Source organism: Protobothrops mucrosquamatus, unplaced genomic scaffold (assembly GCF_001527695.2).
Source record: "Protobothrops mucrosquamatus isolate PMUCROS unplaced genomic scaffold, P.Mucros_1.0 scaffold1642, whole genome shotgun sequence".
In the NCBI taxonomy this organism is placed as follows: Eukaryota; Metazoa; Chordata; class Lepidosauria; order Squamata; family Viperidae; genus Protobothrops; species Protobothrops mucrosquamatus.
Genome location: NW_015387801.1, coordinates 99,189 through 121,835, shown reverse-complemented (window position 1 = coordinate 121,835; position 22,647 = coordinate 99,189). Strand labels below are relative to the sequence as shown.

The 22,647-nt window shown below is 44.1% G+C and overlaps 1 protein-coding gene across 1 annotated transcript in view; it reads left to right on the top strand.

The window, feature by feature from the left end:
- LOC107293530 (receptor-type tyrosine-protein phosphatase S-like) overlaps positions 1 to 22,647 on the top strand; it is a gene marked incomplete at both ends in the record, with an annotated part of 117,587 nt that overhangs the window by 1,118 nt on the left and 93,822 nt on the right. Inside the window, 3 exons of the mRNA XM_029285415.1 lie at positions 2,857 to 2,874; positions 6,097 to 6,207; positions 14,597 to 14,608. Of these exons, the coding sequence (XP_029141248.1) occupies positions 2,857 to 2,874; positions 6,097 to 6,207; positions 14,597 to 14,608 (141 nt within the window). The remainder of the gene's footprint in view (positions 1 to 2,856; positions 2,875 to 6,096; positions 6,208 to 14,596; positions 14,609 to 22,647) is intronic.

The following is a 22,647-nucleotide window of genomic DNA, read 5'->3' as shown; positions in this document are numbered from 1 at the left end:
TCTTTCTTTCTTTCTTTCTTTCTTTCTTTCTTTCTTTCTTTCTTTCTTTCTTTCTTTCTTTCTTTCTTTCTTTCTTTCTTTCTTTCTTAGAGGGCATCCTGTTTCTCCCAAGTAAACCTACTTTCTTTCTCTCTCTTTAAACCCCCCCCCAGCTGCTCCTTCACAGTAGCTAATCCAAATTAACCTTACCGCTTCCCCTCCTCCTTGCCTACTCTCCTTCCTCCGACAAGCTAACAAGCGCTGCTTTGATTAACCTTAACCAGTAGTTTTAACTAGATGCTAACTCTAACTTTAGATAATGTTTTTAACCTTTTCCTTAATTAGCAACTAAATCTAACTAGATCCTTAACCAGCTTTAACCACCTAATCCCTTTTCCACTCCACTAATCAGAAAGAATAATCACATCGTTTTTATCCCAGATCCTGAAAATGGTGCATTTGGGGTAGCATGGAAAGAGGGGGAGGGGAAGAGAAAAAGGAACGGAAGGGGGAACTGAAAAAGCAAAAATGAATAGCTGGAGGACAAAAGGCCGGAGTGGGGAAAAAAAATTGGTATTATCCTTGCTTCTTCTGCAGATATTATTCGTAAGTTTCAGCAAGTCACACACCACTGGGGATGTTTAAAAATATTTGCATGGGCCGTCAAAAATTGGACAGTCTCTGGGATGCCTAGGGAACCTGGATCCAGAAAAACGTCCGTGAAATCCTTTGCTTTGTTTTCAGGATTGGGGTAAAAAAAAAAAAAAAAACTCGAGAACTTTGCCAAATATACTGAGAGATAAAACTTGGAAAGCCAGTGGGAGAAAGGACATGGGTGATGTTTCCCAAGCTAAGGAACTTAATTTCCCACCGACAGGAAGGCTGAACCATGTTTAAATGCACTCTGGGCCATGCTAGGAAAAAATAATTCAGAGCGTCTGGTCATGTGCAGAGGGCCTCCCTTCACCAAGAAAGGGCTTTGTACCGGAACACGGTATTTTTCAAGCTAGGCCAGGGGTAGGCATCCTTGGCTCTTCTATGACTCGAGGACTTCAACTCCCAGAATCCCTGAGCCAGCCATGCTGAGGGGAAAGGGAGAGGTTTCCAAGCTGAGCCATGCTGGCTCAGGAATTCTGGGAGTTGAAGTCCACGAGTCATAAAAGAGCCAAGGTTGACTACCCCTGGTATAGGGCTTCCTATCTGAGCAGGGGGTTGGCCTAGAACGGGTAGGCAACCTTGGTTCTTTTATGACTCATGGACTTCAACTCCCAGAATTCCTGAGCCAGCCATGCTGAGGGGAAAGGGAGAGGTTTCCAAGCTGAGCCATGTTGGCTCAGNAAAAATAATTCAGAGCGTCTGGTCATGTGCAGAGGGCCTCCCTTCACCAAGAAAGGGCTTTGTACCGGAACACGGTATTTTTCAAGCTAGGCCAGGGGTAGGCATCCTTGGCTCTTCTATGACTCGAGGACTTCAACTCCCAGAATCCCTGAGCCAGCCATGCTGAGGGGAAAGGGAGAGGTTTCCAAGCTGAGCCATGTTGGCTCAGGAATTCTGGGAGTTGAAGTCCACGAGTCACAAAAGAGCCAAGGTCGCCTACCCTTGGTATAGGGCTTCCTATCTGAGCAGGGGGTTGGCCTAGAACGGGTAGGCAACCTTGGTTCTTTTATGACTCGTGGACTTCAACTCCCAGAATTCCTGAGCCGGCATGGCTCAGCTTGGAAACCTCTCCCTTTCCCCTCAGCATGGCTGGCTCAGGAATTCTGGGAGTTGAAGTCCGCAAGTCATAAAAGAGCCAAGGTTGCCTATCCCTGAGCTAGGCCATGCGACTCAGTCCCAGCTTTTCAAAATAAACGGTTAGCAAGGCTGGATCTTTCCACCAAGTCAGATTTTTTTTTCCCTCATGTGGTTCTCTTAGTAACGCCGAGGACAAACCATATTCTGGATTCTGCTAATGGACAAGGTTTTTTTCTCTGCAGGTTTCCTGGGTAACAAAAAGATGGAAATTACGCTCTCCTCCTACATCTCGAAAAAAAATATCTAATTTTATTATTATTTTTTTGGCAAAGCAGATCCGCTAAGTTTCTAGTCCTCATGAGTCTGAGTAAAGATCTGGGTTGAAACAGGCCTTGATCTTAAATCTTACCTGAAATTATTATTAAGCTGAGGCATCTAAGGAACAACACAAGGAAGAGGCAAAATTATTATTATTATTATTATAAAAAAATCTTTGGAGATTTTACTCAAGGGATAAGCAGCCCCTCGCCCAGCTTCGTTCCCCCTTCACCAAAGGGAACGTAGGCCTCAACCCAAACTGCAGGTAGTCCTCGATTTACGGCCACCATCGACCGCAGATCTTCCGTTGTTCAGCAAGGCGGTTGTTGTAAGTGACCGGCGTCTGATTTTTACGACCTTTCTTTGCCACGGTTGTTAAGTGAATCGCTGCCGAGGTGAACTGAATCACGCGGTCGTTAAGCAAACCCAGCTTCCCCCCCCCATCGACTTTGCTTCTCGGAAGTCGGCTAGGAAGGTCACAAATTTGGGTCACGTGACCGTGAGGGTGCTGCGACGGTCGCAAGTGCGAGAACCGGTTGCAAGTTGCCTTTTTTTCAGTGCCGTTCTTCGAACGGTCGCTAAATGAACGGCTGTAAGTCGAGGACTACCTCTCTGTGTCCCCCACCCCAAATCGTGCCTCGGAGAAGCAGCCTTAAAAACTGACCACCCACCCATTTTACTCCTGGGTGCCTTCCTCCCACTGGCTAGTCCTGAAAGACGATTAAAAATAATCATAATAATAATCCCATTTTTCCCCCACTTGCTTTTCACTTCTGTGTTTGTTGTTCTTTTTTTTGTTTTGTTTTGTGTCCTTTTTTCTTACAGAAGGTACTCCGATCCGAGGTAAGATTGCTTGTGCTGGCGAGCACAATTGCCCCTTTCCTTTACAAAAAAACCCAAACAAAAAAACCACTGTATTTTTCCTCTTGATTATAACCGGTTATTGTTCCATGTAGTTGTGTGGCCTGTTGTGGTTTCTTTTCCCAATCCGGAACTGTGTTACCTTGTCACTGCTGAAAATGTCTTTTCCTGCCTTATGTGAATCTCCTCTGTTTTCTATTCCGTCCCTTTTTTTTCTCTCCTTCCCTCTGAATTCTGACTTATTTTCCAGCACACGTATAATATAATCTCATATATGTCTGTGTATATGTACACACACACATACATGCACACACATGGTTCCTTTCGGTATGTTCTCTTTTCTCCTGGATGGATGGATGGACTGAGGCACCCATGGGTGGAAGACTTCTTAAATGCTTGACTTACACGCAATTTATGGTCCTGCGGGTTTAAAAAGCTGGTTTCTCGGAAGTTTGGATGGGTGTAGACATGTCTGGGTTGTGTGTTTGTGTATGTGTGTATCTAAGAATAACTCTTTTCCACCTTCCACCGAGATGACAAGTGTTAATTTGACACAGCTCCAGAAGTGCAGGACATAAGAAGTGGGATTTTTTAAAAAATGAAATCGCAGTGGTATTTTCTGGTGTGAAGAAGAAAAAAAACCAGAAGTTAATACAAAAGATGTACAAAATCAGAATAAAACAAGGGTTTTTTGCTTTGTTTTTTAAATGCAGAAGCCAATTTTTCCTGATACCCCACGAATCTCTCGCAGTCCCTCTCTGAAAACGGAGAATTCATTTAGCTCCCTTCCTAAATAGCAGAAAATTAACCCTGTCCTAATTGGAATGATCCAAAAGATCAAATCTTGAAGTTATTTCTGCGGCTTCTTTCCAGACAGGAAGACGTTGTGTTGGGGCTCTGATCCAGCAGAGCTGTTCCTAGGTAGTTTTTATTAAGAGCCTCCATGCGCAGGGGCAGTCTACCTTGGATTGTGAGATGCTGAGGACGAGGAACCTGGCAGAGTTCACGGTTTGGTGATGGAGCTTCCGTAACTCTGCCTCCATGCATAGGAGCAGTCTACCTTGAGCCTCCATGCATAGGGGCAGTCAACCTTGAGTTGTGAGACCCTGAGGACCAGGAACTTAGGAGGGTTCGTGACATGGTGGTGGACTTTCCATAACTCTAGAGGACAGGTGAAATGGCTTTGAGGGATAAGAGCAGGGGTCTTCAAACTTGGCAACTTTAAGACTTGTGGACTTCAACTCCCAGAATTCCTCAGCCAGCCCTGAGGGCTGGCTGAGGAATTCTGGGAGTTGAAGTCCACAAGTCTTAAAGTTGCCAAATTTGAAGACCCCCGGATAGGAGGAAGATGAAAGAAACCCCAGTCAATATGCAAACGACTCAGACGAGGCCCTCCCTAGGCCATCGAAGATAGGGAGATGGCATAGCTGACTGGGGAATTCTGGGAGTTGAAGTCCACCCATGTTAAAATTGCCCAAGTTGAAAACACGACTTTTATTGACGGCGAGAAAAATGCTGCATTCTTAACCAAAGCTGTATAGCATCCCAAAAGGTGTTTGGTTCATGGGGAGGGGCCGGCGGTTGTTGCTTCGGGGTGTGGTCAGGTGTGTTATAGTTGTGGCTGTTTGAGGCTGAAGAGGGAAGCACAGCCTAATGGTTGAAAAAAGTATATTGGACTGCAGGGAAGGGTTCTCTTGCAGACGTTTCATGACCCAACTAGGGAACATCATCAGTGCTATAAGAAAGTGGGGTTTGCTCTCAGTTTATATTTCAAAAGGGACAATAAACAAAAACTAAAAAGGAAACAAAAAACACCTTCTCAATACACAGATAAGCAGGGATTGACACCTGACAAAACAACTGGAAACAATACCCTAATCAAGAAATTACCAGTGAAATTACCAATAGGTCTAGTAAGTGTTGGAAATGCAAACAAAAAACCAGGTACTTACTATCATATCTGGTGGACGTGCCCTAAAGCTAAAAGATTTTGATCAAAAATACACATACGGTTAGAGAAAATGATTAAAAAACACATAGTCTTTAAGCCAGAATTGTTTTTGTTAGGCATAATAGTAGGAAACCATGAGAAGGAATGTATGTACTTAATTTCACCTGTATTAACTGCAGCAGGGATAGCATTTGCTCAATTTTGGAAAAATGAAAATCTACCCACGGAGGAAGAATTCATTAAAAAAAAAATTAGATTGTGCAGAAATGGACAGATTGACATTGAAGATAAAAGAGAAAGAAGATTCGGTATATTTTAGAACATGGGACAATTTTTATCAATGGCTAGAAAAACGAGCTAGAGAGAAAGGAACGTAATACGCCTGAAGGCAGGACAAGAAGCAACGGGTGGAAACTAACCAAGGAGAGAAGCAACCTAGAACTAAGGAGAAACTTCCTGACAGTTAGAACAATTAACCAGTGGAACAACCTGCCTCCAGAAGCGGTGAATGCTCCAACGCTGGAAGTTTTTAAGAAGAAACTAGACAGCCATTTGTCTGAAATGGTATAGGGTTTCCTGCCTGAGCAGGGAGTTGGATTAGATGACCTCCAAGGTCCCTTCCAACTTTATTATTATTATTATTATTATTATTATTATTATTATTATTATTATTATTATTAATAATAATAATAATAATATGTACTATGTAACATTAAATATGTATTAGTAGGAAGAAGACTATCGGGTGAAGAGAAGGTTTAAGAAATATATTATTAACTAACATATTGATTATGAAAATACAGAAACTAATTATTACTGATTGTTTTTTAAACACATGAATCTAGACAATATGCTGTTTGCTAAATACTAAAGAATGTTATCTTATAAAAACTAATTTTATACACACACACACACACATATACACGCACATAAAAGAAATTACCAGTGAGAAAACCATACTCCCACCAAAACTGATAGGGCAAGGATATAAATAGAGAGCAAGCAAAATCCTCTCCCTTCTAGCACTGATGATGTTACCTAGCTGGGTCGTGAGACGTCTGCAAGAAAACAACCAAGCTCAGAGAGCACCAAGGACCCCCCACAACTCCAAATATGCTATCGGTGATAATTGGTGTGTTCGGCACATTTGAGCTGTTTCTCCCTTTTTGTGCCCGATCTGCCCTTGGTCGATAATTAACGTATTTCTCGGCATCTCCTCTTTCCTTTTCGCCTTGTTGTCTCTTCCCTCCCAGGTGGCCTTCAGATCGAGAGCAGCGAGGAGACGGACCAGGGTAAATATGAGTGCGTTGCCAGCAACAGCGCCGGCGTGCGCTATTCTTCGCCCGCCAACCTATACGTGAGAGGTAGGGAGCGCCGTGACTCACAAAAGTGGCAAATGTGGTCTCCGTGAACGCCCCTACACGCATGCACGTCCACCTCTTTCGGGAGCCTTTTTACAAGATGGAAGAAGTAGGGTTGAAGGCATCTCCCAAGAGAAGGAAGCTTAATTAATTGGGGTCCTTTACTAAGGAGAAACTTCCTGACAGTTAGAACAATTAACCAGTGGAACAACCTGCCTCCAGAAGCAGTGAATGCTCCAACACTGGAAGTTTTTTAAAAAGAGATTGGACAACCATTTGTCTGAGATGGTATAGGGTCCCCTGCCTGAGCAGGGGGTTAGACAAGATGACCTCCAAGGTCCCTTCCAACTTTATTATTATTATTAAATATGAGCCAACCATGTGCAACAGCAGCCCAAAAAGCCAATGCAAGCCTGGCCTGTATTAAGAGAAGGATAGAATCATGATCACATGAAGAAGAACCGCTTTACAAAGCCTTAATAAGGCCGCACCTGGAGTACTGCATCCAGTTCTGGTCACCACAATATTAAAAAAAGGTGTTGAGACTCTAGAAAGAGTGCAGAGAAGAGCAACAAAGATGATTAGGGGGCTGGAGGCTGAAAGGTACGAAGAACGGCTGCAGGAATTGGGTATGGCTAGTCTAGAGAAAAGAAGGACTAGGGATGACACGATAGCAGTCTTCCAATATTTGAGGGGTCGCCACAAAAAACAGGGTCAAGCTATTCTCCAAAGCCCCTGAAGGCAGGACAAGAAGCAACAGATGGAAACTCATCAAGGAGAGAAGCAACCTAGAACTAAGGAGAAACTTCCTGACAGAACAATTAACCAGTGGAATAGCTTTCAGAAAGAGGCTGGACAGCCACTTGTCCGGAATGGCATAGATGCTCAAGTAGGGGGTTGGACTAGAAGACCTCCGAGGTCTCTTCCAGCTCTGTTATTCTGTGTTCATGATCCAGAGATCCTTTGAGGAGGGAGAACACAACTTTGTTAAAATCAGCAATTGTGGACTGTCCGATACATTGGTTAGACCAGGTCCAAGGAGAATGCAGAATACTGTTCAGGTAGTCCTTGACTTAGAACAATAATTAGAACCAGAGAAGCAACCTAGAACTAAGGAGAAATTTCCTGACTATTAGAACAATTAACCAGTGGAACTACCTGCCTCCAGAAGCTGTGAATGCTTCAACACTGGAAGTCTTTAAGAAGAGACTGGACAGCCATTTGTCTAAATGGTATAGGGCAGTGATGGCGAACCTTTTAGAGACCGAGTGCCCAAACTGCAACCCAAAACCCACTTATGCATCGTCGGGTGCCGGGTGGGTGTGGCCCATTGGGTGGGTGTGGCCCATTGGGTGGGCGTGGCTGCGGTGGTAATAGCAGGCTGGGTGGGACTAAAAAGTTCAATCAATCAATTCCAACTTTACGAGATCTTTTTTTCCCCGCAAGTAGTTGAAATTGACTGATTGATTAAACCTTTTTTTTTTGTACATGGCGGCAGAGGCCTAAAGCGAAAAAGTTTTATAAAACCCAGCTGAAGGCCTAGGACTGGGGCGACGGCGCACGTGCCCACAGAGAGGGCTCTGAGTGCCGCCTCTGGCACCCGTGCCATAGGTTCGCCACCACGGGTATAGGGTTTCCTGCCTGAGCAGGGGGTTGGACTAAATGACCTCCAAGGTACCTTCCAACTTTATTATTATTAAAGAATGTCTGTCGCTAAGTGAGCAGTCATTAAGTGAGTCCTCACGTGACCATGCCCAATTTTGCGACCTTTTTGCCACAACCCCACAATAGAATTTCTGTCGCTAAACAAGATGGCAGTTAAGCGAGTATTGGCTGTGTTGCTCACTTCACAACTGCAGTGATTCGCTGAGCAATGGGGGCAAGAAAGGTCGTAGAATACGGCAAAGCTCACTTAATCGCTGTCTCGCTTAGCGACAGAAATTTGGGGCTTAATTGTGAGCATAAGACGCGGGCTACCTGTATAGACTAGACCAGGGGTAGGCAACCTTGGCTCTTGGATGACTCGTGGACTTCAACTCCCAGAATTCCTGAGCCAGCATGGTTCAGCTTGGAAACCTCTCCCTTTCCCCTCAACGTGGCTGGCTCAGGAATTCTGGGAGTTGAAGTCCACAAGTCATGAAGGGGCCATAGTTCCCTCATGCTGGCTGAGGAATTCTGGGAGTTGAAGTCCACAAGTCATAAAAGAGCCAAGGTTGCCTACCCCTGGACTAGAATCTAACCCTCAGAAGCAGATTTTTGAAGAGATGCTCTTTTTTTGCTACCGTTGTTAAGCGAGTCTGGGGTTATTAAGTGAATCCACTTCCCCCATTGACTTCACTTATCGGAAGCCCCACAACTGATGATCAGGTGATGCCAGGATGCTGCAACGATCATAAATACTTGCCAGTTACCAACTGCCCGGATTTTGACCGGGTCTCCCCAGGGACGCTGTGACGGTTTTAAGCACGAGGACCAGTTGCAAGTCAACTTTTTCAGCACCGTCGTAACTCTGAGCGTTTGCTAAGCGAACGGTCGTAAATGGAGGATTCCCTGTAAATGGGAAGAATTCAGTCCCTCGTTGAAATGTGTAGGGGAGCCTTTGAAGATGAGGGTCATCCTTCCAAAGGTCTTAATTAAAATATAAAATAAGCAGTGCAGGAGAGAGGCGGATTCGAATCCTTGTGCCTTCCTGAGGCTGTGTAGGATTTGATCTAGCCAGGGCTCACTCCCTCTTCTTACCCCCTTCCCCATTTGCAAAGGCAGCCAACAGACCCCCTCTTGGCTCGTTTAATAGAATAGAATAACAGGGTTGGAAGGGACCTTGGGGGGTCTTCTAGTCCAGCCCCCTTGCTGAGGCAGGAAACCTTATAGCAGGGGTCTGCAACCTTGACAGCTTTAAGACTTGTGGACTTCAGCTCCCAGAATTCCTCGGCTAGCATAGGCCCCTGCCCTATAGCATTTCAGACAAAAAACTTCCAGTGATGGAGCATCCACAACTTCTGGAGGCAGGTTGTTCCACTGGTTAATTCAGGGGTCTTCAAACTTGGCCCTTTTATGACTTGTGGACTTCAACTCCCAGAATTCCTCAGCCAGGCAAGCTGGCTAAGGAATTCTGGGAGTTGAAGTCCGCAAGTCACGAAGGGGCCATAGTTTCCCCCATGCTGGCCGAGGAATTCTGGGAGTTGAAGTCCGCAAGTCACGAAGGGGCCATAGTTTCCCCATGCTGGCTGAGGAATTCTGGGAGTTGAAGTCTGCAAGTCATTTAAGGGGCCATAATTCCCCCATGCTGGCTAAGGAATTCTGGGAGTTGAAGTCCGCAAGTCATAAAAGGGCCAAATTTGAAGACCCTTGGGGTTAATTGTTCTCACTGTCAGAAAATTTCTTCTTAGTTCTAGGTTGCTTCTCTCCTTGATTAGTTGTTGATTAATGTTGAAGCAAGGGTAGATTCTGCCAAGTCTTTTGCCCGGATTCGGAAACTTGGAGTAACTACAACAGCCTGCTCTGTGCGAATGCTAAAACAACCCTAGAAATTGGCTTTTTTAAAATTGTCAGGTAGTCCTCGACTTACAACCACAACCGAGCCCCAAAATTTCCGTTGCTAAACGAGACACTCGTTCAGTGAGTTTTGCCCTATTTTATCACCTTTTTTTGCCACCATTGTTTTAAGTGAATCCCTGAAGCTCTTAAGTTTGGTAACGCGGTCATAAAGTGAATCCGGCTTGCCCCGTTGACTTTGCTCGTCAGAAGGTCGCAAAAGGGGATCACGTGACCCCCGGGGACCTTGCGACCGTCATAAATATGAGACAGTTGCCAAGCGTCCGAATTTTGATGTGGGAATTTGCAGCTGGCTCATATTTACGACGGTCGCAGTGCCCCACGGTTATGTGATCCCCTTTTGCGAAAATAATAATAATAATAATAATAATAATAATAATAATAATAATAATAATAATAATAATAATAATAATTAAAAAAAAAAAAAAACCAGTTGGAAGCGACCTTGGAGGTCATCTAGTCCAACCCCCTGCTCTTCTGACGAGCAAAGTCCATGGGGAAGCCAGATTCACTTCACAACCGGGTTACCAACTTAACAACAAGTGCAGTGATGCACTTAACAACTTAAGACCCTGAGGATGCCGCAACAGTTTAAGTGTGTCAAACAGTCACAAGTCTGTTTTCTCAGTGCTGTTGTAACTTTGAACAGTCGCTAAATGAAAGGTTGTAAGTCAAGGACTACCTGTAGTTCTTTTACCCCAAGGAGCAAGAAGAAAACACCAAGAGGAGAGCCAGCTTTTCTATGAGACAAGTTAAAATATTCCCTCCAGGAGCAGATCGGAAGGGTCGGGATAAAGCCATCCAGTGACTTCCAGTTTCTAGGCTAACCAGCCTGCACCCTTACTATTTTTTCCTGAGAGTTATCAAAGTGAAACTTATCAAATTAGAACCAGTCTAGAACTAAGGAGAAATTTCCTGACAGTGAGAACAATTAACCAGTGGAACGGCTTGCCACTAGAAGTTAAAGGTGCTTCATCCCTGGAGGCTTTAAAAAAGAGATTGGGCAACTTTTTTGTCCAAAAATCACATACGGTCTCCTGCTTGAGCAGGGGGTTGGACTAGAAGACCTCATAGGCCCCTTCCAGTTCTGTTATTCTGTTAGTCGCCTCTTCCACAGGGGACACTCGGTATCCCAATGGCCCAATAAATTGCAAGTTTGTTCGTTCACCTTCTGTGCACGAAATTTTGGTAGCAGAATGCGGGGCTGGCTCCGATGGAAATTTATTCCAAGCATAAAAACGCCTGTCCCTTGGAGATTTTTAAGAAGAGACTAGACAGTCACTTGTCTGAGATGGTTTTCCTGCTTGAGCATGGGGCTGGACTAGAAGACCTCCATGGTCCCTTCCAGCTCTATTCTATTGTATTCTAAGGTGCCTTGTTAAGCTCCAGGAAAAAAAATATCCAGGTGAACAACACAACTTGCCTCCAAGGAAGCATTATTTCCAAGATAATCGCTAGAAATGAGTTAGGGAAAAAACAAAAGATGCAAACTAAGCAGGCTTTTCGGAATACCGGCAGCCCTTGATTTACGACCAGAACTTCCATCGCTAAGCGAGTCACACCTGTTTTACGACCTTTTTGCTGTGGTCGTTAAGTGAATCACACAGTCGTGAAGCAAATCTGACTTCCTCCGTTGACTTTGCTTGTCAGAAGCCAGCTAGGAAATTTGCAACGGGCAATTACATCGTGCCTCCGGGATGCTGCAACTGTCATAAGTGAGGGGTCCTGGGTGCTTGGTTGTTTCCTTGCAGACGTTTCATGACCCAACTAGGTAACATCATCAGCGCTAGGAAGGAGTGGGCTTTGCTTTCAAATCTTTGTAGCCCTGATGATGTTACCTAGTTGGGTCACGAAACGTCTGCAAGGAAACAACCAAGCTCGGAGAACACCAAGGACTTCTTATTTCAACCGTGAGCTACGAATGTTCCCCTTTGTTGCTCCTGTCATAAATACACACCAGTTGCCAACCTGCCTGAATTTTGATCAAGTGACAGTGGAGATGTTGTGACGGTCATAAGTGTGAGGATCCCTTTTTTTCAAGGCCATTGCAACTTCGGACCATCACTAAGCCAACGGTCGTAAATAGAGGACTATCTGTATTCAGAAGAGAGGCAGTGCTCATTCTTGGCCTTTGTCTAGCCCAGGGGTCTTCAAACTTGGCCCTTTTATGACTCGTGGACTTCAACTCCCAGAATTCCTGAGCCAGCATGGGGGAACTATGGCCCCCTCATGACTCTTGGACTTCAACTCCCAGAATTCCTGAGCCAGCATGGGGGAACGATGGCCCCCTCATGACTCTTGGACTTCAACTCCCAGAATTCCTGAGCCAGCATGGGGGAACTATGGCCCCCTCATGACTCTTGGACTTCAACTCCCAGAATTCCTGAGCCAGCATGGCTCAGCTTGGAAACCTCTCACTTCCCCTCAGCATGGCTGACTCAGGAATTCTGGGAGTTGAAGTCTACGAGTCAAAAAAGAGCCAAGGTTGCCTACCCCTGGTCTAACCTACCCAGAGATATAACCACAAACTTCCAACATTTTGAATTGTACAGCTTTCATTCAATCTGAACTGGATCGGTGAATTTTCCACCTGCACAAACCTATTTTTTTTATATCTGGCTGAATGTCTCTCCTTGAATTTTTTTTTTTAAACTAGTGGTGTTTTCAGGAGCTTCAATAGCTATTCATCCCTCCCCCCTCAAAAAAAATCCCACAAAAAAAACCTACTTGCCCCCATGAAAAGAGAGATTAGCCATTTGATAGGCTCATGAATGTTTTTTAAAAACTTCTTTTCGTGGCTGGCCACCATGAAGTTGCGGGAGACTTGCCTTCAGATGTTTTTCCAGAAAATGTCAGGGTTTTTTCCCCCGATTCCCCCCCCCCTTCCCTTCCCTTGACCTCAGTGCCAAATTTTAAAAACAAAGTGGATTTGTTACTGTTTATTGTCATGATGATATGGAGGTATATATGGTTTCTGTTACTTATGTCTGTTTGGAACTGCAGCTTCCTGCCGTAAAGCAGGCATTTGCAACCTTGACAACTTTTAAGACTTGTGGATTTCAGCTCCCAGAATTCTTCAGGCAGCAGAGCTCAAATCCACAAGTCTTATAAAGTTGTCACGGTTGCAGATCCCTGTCATAAAGGATGAGATGTAGTTTTTGGGGCAGATCTGCAGGAAAGTTTTTTCTCTCCTGGTTACAGTCTCTCCGTCTTATTTTTATTTATTTATTACATTCATTTGCCGCCCATCTCATTTCAAAGACTCCCGGCGGCTTACAGCATAATCAACATTTAAAAAAGACCTTAAAATCATCGGAGACAAAACGACAACTCCTTTAAAACGGAGCTGCCAATCCCGGGATTCATGCAGAATTTGAATTCCGTAGTGAGGAGAAACTGTGAGAAGCGGCGTACAAGGATTACAAACTTGTGTTTGAATGCTTACAACGAAGGGGGAACGAAAAACTCAACGCTCCCAAAATTAGCCGAAAGGGGTAGACAATTTACACAAGAGCCACTTCTATTTTGAACCCCTTTTCTAAAAGGCCCGGGTGTCGTGGAAACGTTTGCCCCAGTTTAAAATGGAGACCGGTTTCCATTAAGCTTGCTGGTTTGATTGGGGTTGGATCTATTTCTGGGGTGGGGGGGAGGCAGATATGATGGGTGGGCTTGGGGGTGTGTGGGAGGGGTCTTCTCTGCCTTGTTTTTCCCTCTTTGTTGTGACTGCACTCCAAAAGTCTTGACGTTCTTTATTTTCCTGACTTTTTTTCCTGTAACACGGTTGTTTCTCTAATGACTTTGGGGGTTTGCTGGGAGGGTGGTGGTGGTGGGGAATCAAAAGCACCTCTTTTCTTTTTCTTTGGGGTTTTTTCTCCGAACAGCCAAAGAGGTCTGGTTTTTCCACCCCCTGCTTTTTTTTTTCTCCCCCTCCCTTTTTTTCTGTTAAGTGTGTGCGGGGAAGACGATTCAACGGTGTTCGAAGCATGTCCTTAATGGATGCTGGGCTTCCGCCACGCGTCTTCCCCTTCCATTTGGCAAGATCGGATCTTGATCCGAAGATATAGAAAATCGCGTTCTCCCTCCCCCTCAAAAAATAAAATAAAAATAAAATCAGAATTGGAGGATTCCCGTCAAAATTTGGGATTTTGGGGGGGGCCAGCTCGGGCCCAAATTGGGCGGGTCCGTTGCAACCTTCGGTCCCATCCTGAGTTCCTAGGATGCGACTCCCAAGCCCATGAGGACATGCCTTCGAATGGCCCTCAGGATCTTACCGGCCCTGCCTTAAATATTTTGGAGGATCGCGGAAGAGATCTAACCAACGATGAGGACCTCACGGTGACGGAGATGGTGATGGGAACACCGTCACCCGGGGTGCCACGCTGTCCTCGTTCATCTTTCTTTCCTTCAGCTGCGGGGGAGGGGGGCGACGTGGGGGGGAAGGGGGTGGGCCATCCAGCAGTGCCAGAGGGGCTTCTGAATTCTCGGGAAAGGGGGGGGGCTTTCTCTAAACTGGCACGTCTGGTTGATATGAGGCGCCCCCCCTCCCCAGAGACTCTTCACGATTTGCAGGGCCTTCTTGGTGGTGGCCCCCGATGGTTCGGAAGAAAAAGGGACATATTTGGAGATTTTTTTTATTTTATTTAAAAAAAAAAGTTTTTTTTGTTATTTTTTTTTTTAAGTTAAAAAAAACGGAAAGAAAGAGACAAAAAAAAGCAAAAAAAAAGCGATTTGCAGTTGCCAGCCTTGAATGGCCTTTTTTTACTCTCTCTGTGTTCCCTATTTTTTCTCTCTTCTCATGTCATTGTGTTCCGCATCAAACCCCTTTAACATCCCTCAGAGCTACGAGAAGGTTGGTGTGGTTTTTTTTTCTTTTTTTACTTTCTTTACCCACATTTTTACATTTCTTAAGAGAGAAGTATATATATATCTATATATCTATATCTTATCTATTATCTATAATCTATCCTTTTTATAAAAAAAAACGGCTATGATGATGATGATTTAAAAAAAAAAAAAGCTCTGTCGACGGCAAATATGTCTATGAAAAAAAAAATAAGGAAAAAAAATTAAGAAAAGAGAGAGAGAGAAAGAGAAAGAGAAAGAAAGCAAGAAAAATCTCTTTGTCGATGTCATTTAAAAAATATATATATAAAAAAATAAATAAATAATCGATGGCGGGCGAGATCCCGCTCGTTCTTGGGTCTCGCCGGAGATGAGCTGAGTTGCATTGTGGGCCTCTGTCTTGCATCCTTGGTTAACGTTGCTGCGTTGTATGTGCACTTTTTTAATCCTATTTACGGACGTTTGGGCCTGATGCATGACTATAGGAGAATGTTAACAATGATCTTTGCATGCCGGTCCTTTATTTATTTATTTATTTATTTTACAATTTATTTATTTTTTAATTTTTACGGCTTCATTTTTCTTCTTATTATTATTCTTATTTAAAAATAATCATTTTCCTTGGAGGAGAGCGTCCATTTGGTTTCAGTTTTTTTTTCCAAACGATCTGTGTGCGCGTGTGCGTGTATATATCGATCTATATATCCATTTTTTTATTTATTTTTTGGGGGGGGAAAAGATATTTTGCCTTTTCTTTTTTCTTTTTTTTTTCGTTCAGTGGAGTTCCTCCCCCTTCCCTCCGAGCTATCCCTTCCTGGTTCTCAGTTTGTTTTTATTTATTGATTGATTTGCTTTGGATTTTTTTTTCTCTCTCTCTCTCTATCTCTCTCTCTATCTCTCTTTATTTGGATTCGTTGGTTTTTTTGTTGTATTTATTATTATTATTGTTATTTTAAGTTGGTTCGGCTATGCTGCGATTTATTCCAAATGCATTGTGCAAAAAAAACAGCCAGTGTTCCTGCTTCCCTCGTACCCCCCCCTCCGATTCTATCCCGTTTTCCATTTCTTATTGATAATTGAAATTACCTACAACCCAAAAATAACAAACATCACACAGTTCTGAATATTTTTCTGAAACCAACGCATAGGAGATGTGCCTTTGTTCCCTTAGCTGAGTGAAAGGAGTGGGATGTATATTTTAGGAACACAAATAAGGGGACCATTTGCCCAGCTGATTAATGCCTGGTGTGTGTGTGTGTGTGTGTGTGTGTGTGTGTGTGTGTGTGTGTCTAAATTCAATCCCAGACAGAATCTGTCCTGCATTGCAATATTCACTCCCATTCATACATTCTATTGGGCTCTTTGCCTATCTGGTCCTCCATGAAAAAGAGCCGAATACAAAGAACGTCAGGGACTTCAAGCCTCTCTCTCCAACAAAGCTCTATGGTAGCCAAGGCATGGCGGCATTTTCAGGCCCGGAGTGGCTGTGCGCCTGTAGCTTCCTGCCTCCTCCCTGACCAATGGGAGAAGGAGCTAGCCCCTGGGATGAAGCCTTGCCAGGACCCTCTTGTTGCAAAGGCTCATGGGATATTTTATTTATTTAGGCCAGGGGTCTTCAAACTTGGCCCTTTTATGACTTGTGGACTTCAACTCCCAGAATTCCTCAGCCAGGCACGTTGGCTGAGGAATTCTGGGAGTTGAAGTCCACAAGTCATAAAAGGGCCAAGTTTGAAGACCCCTGATTTAGGCCCATCTCACCTAAGAGACTCTATTAGAGAGAAGAGGGAGAGCTAGTCATTGAAATGAACGCAATAAATATAGGGATTCTTCGACTTAGACAGGAATTGAGTCTGGAATTACAGTTGTAAGTTGTTGAGGTTGTAAGTCGAGACATCGCACAACCAGACCTGATTTTTCAGCATTTTTTAAATAAACACTGCAGTCTTTAAGTAAATCAATTTTCCCCAATGAGCATTTTTTGCTGGAAACTGGACGTAAACACTGGAGGCTGGCAATATACGTCACATAAACCCATGGTTTGGTTAACTGCTTTTTAATAAACCTTGGTTTGGCTAATCTAGTTTTGGTCGATATTTATTTTGAATATATCCTACTTAGAAATCACACATCTCCCTTACAGAGGGACACTTGACTGTAAGTAGTTCCTTCCACTCACAACTGAGGCAGAAGGACCCATTTCTGAGTGAAGTTAGATCGTGTGTGGAGATTTGTAGAATAATTCATCTTACGAGCTTTATGATTCTGATAAAAATCTGATTCAATCCAGAAATCATCAGAGCCTGGATTGCACCATTGAAGCACCACCATTTTGACTTTTTTGACCATGCCCTGTGGGTACCCCTGGATTTAATCATAACTTACTTGCAGAGTCTTAAAGTTGCCAAGATTGGATACCTCTGAGATCGATAGATGATGAGAAAGAGAGAGGGAGGGAAGGAAGGAAGGAAGGAAGGAAGGAAGGAAGGAAGGAAGGAAGGAAGGAAGGAAGGAAGGAAGGAGCTGGGCAAAACCCCTTATGTTTTCCTACTGTGCCACATCCCATTTTATGCTCAGCTGTTATTCCCATTTCTTTAACTTTTAGTACCAAAAACAAAAAAAAAAGAACAATATGAAATTTTTCTAAAATTCTGAAAAAGCAGAGGTTAATGCTGTGTGATTTTTGTTGTCATTGATATTTGTCTGAGAAATCCGGCGCAACTATTTTTTTTATTTTCCCCCCCTCTCTATATTTCTTTCTCTCTTTCTCTCCCTATCTTTTTCTCTTTGCCTCTCTCTTTCTTCCTCTTTCTTCTTTTCTCTGACCATCTGTCCTTCTCTGAAGATGCAGAGAATTCCATGCTTAGATGCCTGGATGCACATGCAGACACACACACACACACACACACACACACAACAACAATACACACACACACACCATCCTTTCCCACCTTCTTCCCTTTATTTACCAAGTTCAAAGTGGGTTCCTAGAACTATAAAGCTTGTAAACCAGGGCTGTCCAACTTTGGTAACTTTAAAACTAGTGGATTTCAACTCCCAGAATTCCCCAGCTAGCCATGTTGACTGGGGACTTCTGGGAATTGAAGCCCACAAGTCTTAAAGTTGCCAAGGTTGGACACCTCCGTTCTAAATCTTGACCATCATCCTAGACCTCAAGACCTTTTAGGAAACATTGCAAAGAGTTATTCTTAATACAAGCTAGTCTTCTTTCTGAGGGATTGTGGCATAAAGGAAGTATTATTAAGGCACCAGCAGAGGAACTCCCATTAAGATGGTGACATTAGGGCAGTAGAACACTCCCAATGCAGGAAGACATGTGGATAATTGGCTATTTTAATTTTCTGCTGAATAAGTGAGTTGCTGTATGTCCTAATTTAGCAGAGAACAGCCCCTTTTTTTGTAGGAAGCCATCGTTGGTTTGAGGAAACCTAGAATTCTTTAGAACAGATCATAGTTAATCATGCTATTCAGCTGGATTCCTAATAAGCAAGGATTCTCCTTTTGGTTGTAATGTTAAGTAAGCGATAGATGAGGCCATTTGGGTCTAGCAGCTAACCCAACCCCAAATCCACTCCTTTCCTGCCTGGAAAAGCTAGACTTTTTCTAAGTCATTTCGTTCCATTTTTGCTTATAGAGAAGTTCATTTAAAGAAAACAGAATTGAAGACTAGGATACTAACCAGCCTAAAACAGGAATTGGGCAAATCAGCTGCATACTGCTGTTTTTTTTGGATGGCAAAATCCAATTATAGGCAGATTCGGTTTAATCCTGGTTTGTTGAGTCAACCACAAGGCCCTAAAGCAGGGGTGTCACCAAAACCGCGCCCACCCCATTGCCGGCAATGGGAAAAAAGTTGCGATACGTCGCGACACATTACGTGCCCTAAACCAAACCAACAGTTTTCAGTCCTGGGGTTATGAATGAACCCAGCCCAATATTTCCATTATTTAAAAAAATCAGGATAAACGCTGAGTCTGAAATATCTTTATCGCCGTTTGCAGATTTCCACAGAAATCCTGCGTCTCCTTTAAAGGCAGATCAGTTCACCCATTCATCCTCTGCAATAGGACATCAGCGTCCAGAAGACAACTTGATGGCATCTAACGATGTTGTGTGCATTGCAACAATGCTGTGTAAATAACTTGAATTGCATAAAAGTAGTCCTCAACTTACAGGCACAATTGGGACCAGAGTTTCCATGGCTTTAAGACTTTAAGATGAGTGGACTTCAACTCCCAGAATTCCCCAGCCAGCATGGCTGGCTGGGGAATTCTTGGAGTTGAAGTTCACCCATCTTAAAGTTGTCAAATTTGATTAACCCTGCTCTAAATAAAATCCATTTCCACCCTAGTATTCCTTCTGTTTTCTTTATTGGATCAAGTTTTTATTTTTTTAATAATTAAAAAAAAAACTTATTTACCTACTGGCCATTTTTCCACTTCAAAACCTGAGAAAACCTTGATTTTCTTTCTTCCCTGTCTCATCTAAACCCTGATACTGAGGGAGATATCTAGAATTTCATAAGTGGCGGGATAATGGCAGGCCACTCTTTTCAGATTCCCCTCAGTACGCTGCACAGAATCAAACAATTTTAGGCAAGGGTTTCCAAAGTTGGCAACTTTTAAGCTGGCAACCTGTTCTCCAAAGCACCCAAAGGCAGGACAAGAAGCAATGGATGGAAACTAATTAAGGAGAGAAGCAACTTGGAATTAAGGAGAAATTTCCTGACAGAACAATTAATCAGTGGAACAACTTGCCTCCAGAAGTTGTGAATGCTCCAACACTGGAGGTTTTTAAGAAAAGATTGGACAGCCATTTGTCTGAAATGGTGTAGGGCAGGGGTAGGCAACCTTGGCTCTTTTATGACTGGTGGACTTCAAGTCTCAGAATTCCTGATCCAGCCATGCTGACTGGGGAATTCTGGGAGTTGAAGTCCACGAGTCATAAAAGAGCCAAGGTTGCCTACCCCTGGTGTAGGGTCTCCTGCCTGAGCAGGGGGTTGGACTAGAAGATCTCCGAGGTCCCTTTCAACTCTGCTATTTGGTCATTCTGTTAACACTTGTGGACTTCAACTCCCAGAATTCCCTAGCCAGACATGCTGACTGGGGAATTCTGGGAGTTGAAGTCCACAAAAGTTGCCAAATTTGGAGATCCTTGATCTAGGGAAAGCCTTTGCTAATTCCTTTCTAACTTTTTCTACACACTTGCACCGAAAAAGAGAAAGAAAGAGAGGAGGGGGGAAAAATAGTTCGGGCTAAGCGGATATACCCTCTGTTGGTTTTAAATAAATCCTCTGCTGTCCAATTTCCACTTTAAAAAAGGGGGGGAGGGGATCAAGTGAAATTAACACTCTGTTTCTGCAGAAGGATTTCTCGCAAGCTTTTAGGGAATTCTCCCGCCAAATTCCTGAAGGACAATCTGCAGGAACACTGTGCTATTGTGATTTCAAAAAATCAAACACCTGTGCCTGCTTATGTCTTAACGCCTCTTTTGCATCGCTGTTTCTGTGTTTTGTTTTGTTTTTGTTCTTTTTAATTATTATTTTTGGTTAGGGGAAAGATTTTAGATTACACCTGGTCGCCTTTCTTTTCAAAGCAGGTTGCCACCATGTCTAATATCCTGGCCTTGGTGGTGCAGCTCCAAATAAAACTGGGTGGTTTTTTTGCCATCCATCTTGCAAAAATCAGCCTTTTAACATTTAGACTTTAAATTAATCCCTCCCTCCCCCCCCCCCTGCATAGGCCGACCCACACACACAAACTTCACACTTCTGTGAAGGTTGAAGTTGAAATCAACCCCAAATTCATACATCCTAAACCAGGGGTAGGCCACCTTGGCTCTTTTATGACTCGTGGACTTCAACTCCCAGAATTCCTGAGCCAGCATGGCTCAGCATGGAAACCTCTCCATTTCTCCTCAGCGTGGCTGGCTCAGGAATTCTGGGAGTTGAAGTCCACGAGTCATAAAAGAGCCAAGGTTGCCTACCCCTGTCCTAAACGAAGGAAAAAAACGATTCTGAGAATAGAGCAAGGAGTCAGCGGAATTTTTTTGTTCCTTTGGATGAATTAAGGAGAAAAAAGGGGGGGAAAGCAATTCTGCGCCCAGGAGTTTGGTCCTAACTAGCTTTTTTTAAAAAAAACCCCATTGAATTGTACCCACAAAATGATGCACGCAACCTGCCTAACAGGAAGAGGACAGGTGTAATCTAACCACCATCAGAATTATGTGGAGGCTGTACGTTTATTTTGGACCCTCTTCTCCTTTCCCGTCCCCATTTTTGGGGCAAGACCCCTGTCTTCTCACCAAAATGCCAGTAAAACTTCTCACCTCATTCAAAGTAGCAGCTTGCTGAGTGTCAAAAATGTTTTAATGCCATTTGGTTTCCTTTGATGCTTTCAACGGATCACCTCCTTCTTTTCTTTTCTCCCCCCCCCCCCAATTCATGGTTTAATTTTGATTGATTTTTTTTATTAAAAAAAGCACACACACAAACACATACACCAACAAAAGACAAACCTCTTTGCTTGTTGGATTGAGCGAAATTAACGTCACGTTTCTGCTCTTGCCTTTATTCCACCGACCCTGTTTCTTTTCCCTCGCCTGCCCTCACCGTCCTTCCTGCTTTTTAACTGTGGCTTATTTTGAAACGTGGTTCGGGGTCTGAAGGGACCAACATTTTTTAATTAAGTGGGATCTCCTGCCTCTGCCTTTCTCCCCCCCCCCCCGGCAATCTTATCCTCCCCTCTCCAACCAGCTGCAAATTCTACGTACAGGCAGTCCTTGACTTACGACCACAGCTGAGGCCCAACTTTCCGTTGCTAAGTGAGACACTGGTTAAGTGGGCTTTGCCCCCATTTTATGACCTTTCTTGCCGCGGCTGTTAAGCCAGGCACTGCAGTCATTCAGTTAGTAACACAGTTGTGAAGTGAATCCATTGACTTTGCGGGCCAGAAGGTCGCAAAAGCGGATCACGTCACACACACACACACACGGGAAATTGCAACCGTCATAAATAAGAGCCAGTTAGCCAATTTTGATCACTTCACCACGGGGGATGCTGCAAGAGTGGTCAGTGTGAAAAACGGTCCTAAGTCCCCTTTTTTCAGTGCCGTTGTAACTTGGAACGGTCGCTAAACGAACGGTTGTAAGTCGAGGACGCCCTGTATCTGGCGGGAGGAGGGGGTCGTGGAAGATCGTGGTCCTCAGAATTTGCTTTCCAGATCCATCTTGAGGTTCCAGTGTTAAGGACAAGAGGCGGCTGGATGCTGACACTCTGTTGTTCTAGAACCAGGTTTGTGAATGCAAGCTTGCATCCCGTCCTGCTTCCTGTGACCGCTTGATCTTTTTAACGCTGCTCCAGGAGAAGTCTTTTCCAATGTAGGACACCTCGTTTTGAGGATCTCAAGCCAGAAGGATTCTCCTTGATGGAAACAGGCTAAGTCAGGGGTAGGCAACTTTGGCTCTTTTATGACTCGTGGACTTCAACTCCCAGAATTCCTCAGCCAGCATAGCTGGCTGAGGAATTCTGGGAGTTGAAGTCCACGAGTCATAAAAGAGCCAAGGTTGCCTACCTCTGGGCTAGGTGGAACCCCAGATCCACCAAAGGACCTAAGGAGGTAGTTTCAGGTTAGCAAGAAACATGTGGGGTCCTTGGGCCTCTCTGAGCTCGGCTCTTTCCTTGCAGATCTTTCATGACCTGACTAGGTAACTTCATCAGTGCTAGAAAGGTTTGAGAGCAAACCCCACACTCCCTTCTAGCACTGATGAGGTTACCTAGTTGGGTCATGAAACGTCTGCGAGAAAACCGCCACGCTCAGAGAGCAGCCAGGACCCCTCGTGTCAACCCTGAGCTACCCATATTCTCCTTTACAAGAGACGTGTGTCTTTGTCTCCTTATTCCTGGTAATATCTGCTCTAACGCAATCCGTGTTTTCTAGACCAGAGGTCCTCAACCTTTTGGGCACCAGGGACCGGTTCCGTGGAGAGACTGGAGTGTGCATGGTTTTGTGTGCTGCCTGCATCCCACGG